The sequence below is a fragment of the Pseudomyrmex gracilis genome, unplaced genomic scaffold (assembly GCF_002006095.1).
Source record: "Pseudomyrmex gracilis isolate BER0280 unplaced genomic scaffold, ASM200609v1 scaffold_3216, whole genome shotgun sequence".
NCBI lineage: Eukaryota > Metazoa > Arthropoda > Insecta > Hymenoptera > Formicidae > Pseudomyrmex > Pseudomyrmex gracilis.
In genome coordinates this window covers 2,673-9,931 of record NW_018023800.1, presented here as the reverse complement: position 1 = coordinate 9,931, position 7,259 = coordinate 2,673, and the positions used below count along the sequence as shown (strand labels likewise).

At 36.0% G+C, this 7,259-nt stretch overlaps 2 protein-coding genes across 5 annotated transcripts; both read right to left on the bottom strand.

The window, feature by feature from the left end:
* Positions 1–223: 223 nt before the first annotated feature.
* On the bottom strand, positions 224–2,454 carry LOC109863109. Of its 4 annotated transcripts, none has more exons than XM_020443299.1 (7): positions 2,323–2,454; positions 1,864–2,198; positions 1,606–1,774; positions 1,312–1,529; positions 1,065–1,230; positions 675–954; positions 224–504 (listed from the first exon to the last, which is right to left on the bottom strand). In XM_020443299.1, exons 2-5 carry the CDS (start codon positions 1,939–1,941, stop codon positions 1,138–1,140), a joined length of 558 nt encoding a protein of 185 aa, XP_020298888.1. In that variant the 5' UTR covers positions 1,942–2,198; positions 2,323–2,454; the 3' UTR covers positions 224–504; positions 675–954; positions 1,065–1,137. The 4 variants fall into 4 exon arrangements, with proteins under 4 accessions (XP_020298888.1, XP_020298887.1, XP_020298890.1 ...); XM_020443298.1 differs by having other exon boundaries at positions 1,069–1,230; XM_020443301.1 differs by having other exon boundaries at positions 1,069–1,230; positions 1,867–2,198.
* Positions 2,455–4,921: 2,467 nt separating this feature from the next.
* LOC109863107 (golgin subfamily A member 6-like protein 22) lies at positions 4,922–5,935 on the bottom strand. The gene is made up of 2 exons (XM_020443297.1): positions 5,195–5,935; positions 4,922–5,146 (listed from the first exon to the last, which is right to left on the bottom strand). The coding sequence occupies exons 1-2, from the start codon at positions 5,933–5,935 to the stop codon at positions 4,922–4,924; spliced, it is 966 nt and encodes a 321-aa protein (XP_020298886.1).
* Positions 5,936–7,259: the final 1,324 nt, after the last annotated feature.

Genomic DNA, 7,259 nt, shown 5'->3' with positions numbered 1-7,259 from the left:
AGTCGAGAGGGATAGTAACAAAGCCAGACACCCTAATGTAGCCTCTCTCCAAGCCGCTATTGAAGCGGCATTCATAAAAATGGACCGTGCGCAATTGCAGACGGCATGCTCGCGCTTTCGGAATAGGATTGAAGCGGTGATCGAAACGCAGGGCGGATACATTGAGTAAAATGTCTCAGAAAAGATCCCTTAACCCAGCTATAAAGCAGTCTATTTATGTTTTTTCATATTTTCTGTAATAAACAACGTTTTCGAGAAAAAAATTTTTGTCCGGATTTAAGTGGCGGACCCTGTATAACTTACCAAAAAGACTGAAGGACATGCTGAAATTTTCAACATACGGCTACTTGTTGTAACAAGGTAATCGCTATTAAGGAAATGTTTGGAACATAAAACAAATTGTTTTGTCTTTTTTAAGCTTTCTGTTTACAATTATGCATTTCCAAAAACGCATATATTCTATCAATCCATTGTTGAGTTCGATTCGGATCTTTCACTGGAAATCTATATAAAAGATATGTAAATATTTAAGCAATTAAAAATAAAAAGTATGTAAGAATGTAAGCAATAAAAAATATTATTTCTATCTACAACATCCTAACCTAACCTAACGATNTTCATCCTACATTGTTGTTAATACATGCAACTGATATATTTCACACCAAAATCCTTACCTATGAAATGAAATCCCCTTTTGACTTCTCTGCCCACACCCGGGTACACAACATCTCATGTCGCTAACTTGTAGCGGGACCGCGCGTGGAACGCGCTTTTGATTTGCTCAAATATCAGGCCAAACAAAAATGGCGCTGATCAATTTGTGCCACGTCTCGCTATGCTTGTTAGATGGAGATGCGCATTCCAGTGTATATAGAGTTCAGTGGTTAAACCATCTTTTCATCTTATCTTCAAAAACATGAACTGGCAGCTCACCAAACTTCTTTAAGCATACATCTTAAAAGTAAAAACATAGTTCAAGTCAGTTGATGAAATCTTTTTGAAAAAATAAGTAAATAATACAAAATCTTAAAAACAAATAATAATAGTTGTACTTTTATACGTACGTACATTCTACCAGTTTCTTAGTTGTTGATTTTTCAAAGCTAAGCTTGACTCCACCTGTGCCCTTCCAGCTTATTATGCGAGCAAGTTGGTTGGAGATGAGGACGGCCAGAATGGAGTACGTAAAAGATGAGACTCGCCCTTTCCCTTTTCTCCAAGATACTTCATCTGAAATGTATAACAAATAATTTAAAAATGTTTTATGTCAGAGAAACAATAATAGAGAACAACAGAATAAGTAAGATTCACCATATTATTGAAAATTGGTTTATTCTTTAAATAAGATTCAAATTCTGCCAAATCATTCTCTGTGTTTAAAGATAAAGAAGGAAATCCTTGTAAACGGTCAAACCTAGACTCATCAGGGAAAAGCTCGTCTAATATTCGACTCATATTGATACTAAGCCAATCCACTTTTCTATGAAGCTCTTGAAGGAGATTAAGATGCATTTGGTTTACAAGACTTTCTGTCAAAGATAAACACATTAACATACTTCTAAATCATATTATTCATAAAAATACTCAAAAATGATTTGAACTTACTGCTAGTCGTTTCTGTGTCTTTAAAAGAATCTGATGTCTTCTGCTCGGGCATGGACTGACATGACTGACTTTCACATACTATCTCTTTTACTGATTCATGAACACCAGGGTTATCATGCAATTTCTTTGAAGCTTTTTTTTTTAGAACTGCTTGCTTGTGATGGAAATGCTACAAATAATAACAACAGTACGTAGAATTCAACAAAAGAATTCATTTCTCATGTAAAGCCTTAGCTGCTCATAGTACAAAAAACATACTACCATAATCATCATTCTGATCATAGTCTTTCTGTTCGTCATTAATGTTTTTATCATTGTTGGCGTGAACCACATCATCTACTGCTTGCTCAAGTTCAACATCAACTCTCTCATTCTCTGCATGTTCTTCAGCATCAACAGCTAAAATGGCCTGCCTGACTTCTTCATTTCGAAGACGCCTATTGATCTCTTTGACTGAGGTAGCGTGTATCCAGTTTCGAATCATTTTTCAATGCAAATCACAAGCATATCATCAAATGGCCACACAAAAATTGAGGTTAAAAATATTGAGGCTCTCCAGATCTTCAAAAGTTAAAAAGGAAGATAGCCCTTATCTATGGTATGGCAATAAATATACTAATAAATCAGTGTACTTTACAATAAGATACATTACAGTGCGATTCTAACACCGATCATAAAGATCTAAACAAAAATATTAAATATTTTATGAATAATTACCTTCAAGAGCCATCCCGAAAGCTAATCCATCCAGAATAAACAAGACACAGCAAATTACCGGCGCACGGAGTCAAAATACGTCTCACACGGCGGCAACCACGCGGCAACAGGTAGCAAAAGATAAAGAGCCGTCTACAATGGAGAGTTGTAGGCCGTAATAGTAAGAAATTGACCAATCTCAGGCAAAGTACAGAAGAATAATCGATTGTGATTTGTCAGTTTCTTACTGTTACAGTCTAAAACTCTCCATTGTAGACGACCCTTAAGATGATGGTGGATTGATACTCTTGCACATAAAAAAGTTTTAATCGTAACCGTAAAGTCGTAAACAATTTAACCAACTACAGACCAGTATTAGCTAGAATATTGGCCTGTGATTGGTTGATTTACTTACGACCTTACAATTACGACTAAACTTTTGTCACGTGCAATGCTCTTAAGACCGTTCTATATAAAAATCTATCTACATAAGACGCAGATACGGGTCGCAAGTCGCAGGTCTTGCGGAATTGACCAATCACATTGATCAAATCAGTAAATCAGCCAACGTGATTGGTCAATTCCGCGAGACCTGCTGCTTGCGTTTGCGTCTTGCTTAATGTAGAACAGGCTTTAGAACTTGCTATCAGAGCGCTCTTAACACGCCAAAAACCCTCCAATCACAGTTTTTTACCGTTATTCCGGAAATATTTGAATGGGGACTTTGAATTTTTAACGTCTAACTCGTAAATTACCTTAATTTGCGAGTGTAATGACTCGCTAAACTGCCGAGCTTCCACTGGCGAGCTTATCGCGTTGACAACCTCGATCATACAAAAGAAGAAAAAAAAGAGAGAAAAACGGACGCAATGAAGACTGTAAAAGATCTTACGCACGGTTTTTAGTCTTAGTCAGACCAAATTGAAAGACTAAGGATGCAAAGGATGATGAATGAGATAATGATACAAAAAAAGCGCACAAACTTTTCATTTTAAAGAAGTTATTGCACAAAGGTCATTATGATGTCATTTTGACTTTACTACTCTGACTCTTTGACAAAGTAATGATCTTTTGAGATCAAAGTGACATCATTTTGACTTTTTTGTGACTTTTTGTTCTCCTTGGGATGACCACCAATGGTGGTCAGTATAATTTTTTGACATTAATCTTATGTAATAATCTTTTTTGAATCATACTTGTTTTAATGATTGTATCTGCTGCTTGTAATATTTTTAAAAAATTTTAATAAAAGACAAAGAGAAATTCTATTTTGAAGTTATTTATTTTTCATGTTAATATAATTTTTTTATAGCTAATAACATAACAATTTAACTTAAAATTGTTATATATATATTTGCAAAACACATCCAGCGATCGGTTCTTACCACCGTGGAAATTTATTACTAGTTTTAAACTATAATAAATATCTTAATTCGTTTATGAAGTATTAGTTATTATTTTATTTTTAGACAGCAATTTAATATCGTTTATTATGATATTTGAATTAATTATTTAGATGTTTTGTTACTGCTGTAACACATTTTATTTTTATTTTAATAATAACTTTGTAATACTAAATTTTAAATTATATACAATTAAGTTAAATATATTAACTTAATACAATATACAATTAATGTATATACAATTAATAACTTATATAAAATTTTTTATTATTATTATGTATTATTTATGCGATATTTTCGTTCTGATATTATACTTTATCGATATTTTCGTTCCGATATATATCGACTATCAATAATTGCTTTTGATATATTATAATTTAGATCATCTTAGAAATGTATTTCCTTATGTCAGTTGACAAATTCGGTTTTGTTTCATTTCTTAGGTTCCGATAGATTTAATGATAGAAATAAATTTGGATTTGTCATGATTCTAAGACTGATATTCGGAGATAAGCGGGTTTTGTTTGTTTTCGTGATTTAGGAAGGAAAAAGAAATAATTCGGACGCTATTCACGATTGAAGTCGCGAACTGCTCTCCCGGCGAGGGTTGTCGAACAGGAGTTGGTTGCTCGGTCGGACGCTATTCACGATTGGAATCGCGAACTGCTCTCCCGTCGAGAGTGGTCAAAAGAAGTTGGTTGCGAAGAAACAAAATAATATGTATTTATTTTTTTACCTTCTGCCTTAGCGGCTTGAAGGGGACTTGGTTACACCTTTTTTACAGCTTTCTTACAATTTTCTTTCTACACTTATCTTATCCTAATACATATATCACTTCTCCTTATTGCGAACGCCAGTTATTTTCTAATTACCCTTTCTACTTTGTCTAGACACTTCTCTTCTCACCCCCTCCCTTCTAATCCTCCAACATAACCCTATTACCTATATCCTATACACATCTATAACATTTATTACATCTGTTACATATAATACATATATTTACATCAGCTTACACTTATATCGTCTTATATTTCTCTGTTTTCGCTCAATTATTATTTCTTCTCTCCCCTTATCACTTTTACATTTACTTTCCTAGTCTTAATCTTCTTTCTTTGTTCTTGATTTTCCTCCTTCCTTACATGTAATATACTTTCCTCTTAACTTGTTTCTCTTGTCCTCCGGCGGTGTTCTTTCCGTTCCTTCCCTCAGGCCTCCTTCTAGTTCTCTTCCTCTGCATCCTCCTTATCCTCCATCTCCTTCACTTCTTCCTCTCTCCGTTTATCTGTCCCCATTTCTCTTTGTATGTCCCTCCATTGTCTCCACTTTCCTTGGATCTTTACCTTTCCTGTCCCTATTTTCACCTCCTCTCCTTTTTCTCTCTTCTCTTTTACCCACTTATAGATTTCCTCCTGAATTTTTCTCTCTTCCCAAGTCAAGTCGTGCTGAATAAATATCTTTTCTCCTTTCAGTTTGTTTTTATTTTCCATTACCGCCCTCTTTTCTTCTTCGCTGCTTAGTTTGATTACTATGACCTTGTTGCTTACTCTACCTTGCTCGACATTGCAATCCAACCTTAACTTACTCTTGAAGAAGAATTTCGCCCACCTCTTCGGGTCCTCCCTTATCATTTTTAATTCTCTTTCCTCTACTATCCCTTTCACGACTACGTTCTTCTTTCTATCCTCTTTTTCTTTGTCGGAAATGAGACTTTTTATTTTGTATATCTCTCTTACACTTAACCTATCTATGCTTTTATCTGACGCAGAGCTTACGTGGCTGTTCATACTTCTACTTACTGCACTCGCTGCACTTGCTACACTTTTCCCGCTCATTTCCTCTCTCTCCGACAGCCAATATTCCTCTCTCTCTTCATCTCTTTCTTTCATTTCTTTGACTATTTTACCTATTTCTTCCATCCTTTCTTCCAAGATCCTTATCCTGATTTCCCATACTTGCTCTTTCTTTTTCCATTCTTCCATGAATTCTTTGGATCTCTTCTTTTCTAACTCAAATTCTGATTCTGACCTTCTCTTCTCTGTACCTTCTGTTTCAGCCTCCACCCCTCGTCTTCTTCTTGTCTCCATCCCCGTAATAGTCACCTTTTTCTTTTCCGTCTTGCTTATCTCATTTCCTCCCATCGGAAACTCTAATTGCCTTTGTTTCTCTTCTTTCTCCTTCCTCAGCCTTGTCGGTCTTCCTACCTTTCCTGCCTCCGTACCTTTTGCCGCCATAACCTCTTGTCCCCTGCCTTCCTTTCCTTTCAGTTTTCTCTTTCCTCTTCAATCCGATTACCTTGCCTTTATTTCTCCTCCTATTTTTTTAACTTCTACGTCTATTTCTACTACTTGTATTGACTTTCCTATTTTCTTTGTCTAGCTAAACCTTTATTATCTCGTACGTTCTTACAACCGTGTCCGTGCTCTCGCACGCCACCTAACCAAGTCCAAACAAAATAATATGATTTCGCGATACTTCTAGGTGGTTATGCGCCTCTGATAGATTCTGAGTATTAATCTCGAATTGAATTCCCCAAGTAGAACCTCCGATTAGAATTTGTGGGTGGACTTACTGCGGACCAGTGATGTTGATTAATAAAAGGTTCTAGGCTGTTGCGGCGCAGTAGTTCACTCTTGGATCTCACATTCTGCACTCACTGTCACTCACTCACTCGCTGTGGTACTTCTAAAATCTGCGGCTCTAACTGCCTTCGGTTCTGAGAGTCCTGGCTTATATACAATTTTGAGTAAGCGAGGACTCTCCTAATCGGAAAACTCAGTCGAGCTTTGCCAGTTTCTATTCGTTAGTTAGTGGTCGGGTAAACTTCGTGAGATCGCCAATCGGCAACGATCTCTCGGCTCGGTCGGCTCGTCCGATTTTCCGGAGAAGGGAAAAGGGAGAGTGTTGGTTTTTGATCACGCCATCAAGACCCTTTGCTATTGATTTATAATAAAATTGCTCGTGGCGCCGGAGTTCTATTTGCTCCGACTGGTCTAATTTTTATGAGCGGTGTTCTTCCTGGCCCGGAGATACGGGTTTGTTTAGAATGTTTAAACAATAAGTTTAAAATTTCGGGTTATTACTAGGCGCGGTTTATCTTCTCGGGCGCCGATGGAATTTCCGTTTGCTCTCCTATCGTCTGGAGTATAAGTTTCCAAACGATAGGAGACCCGTTCGAGTTATTTATTGTTTTTCGTTATTTATAAAAAGGGAAATTTGTTATGCGTTGGCGCGTCGCGTTGCAAGAAAAAGGGACCCGTGGAGTCCCCAGGACGTAACACTATCTACAATATATTCTTTTTGGAATATTCTTTTTACACAACATTGGTTTTGTAAATAGTGTATTAATTTTTATATATTTGTAGTTATTTGTAGTTATATTTTTATTGAAATATTGTTTTATACTATAACATGTAGAATTATTCCAATTATTTTACTCATTATTTTTTATGCTAAAAAACGTATATATAAACAATCATCACAATATTGAACAAAACAAATGTTTTACATTGTTTTTGACGGAAGAAACCACCACCTTCTCGCGGTTTCCGTTGAGCA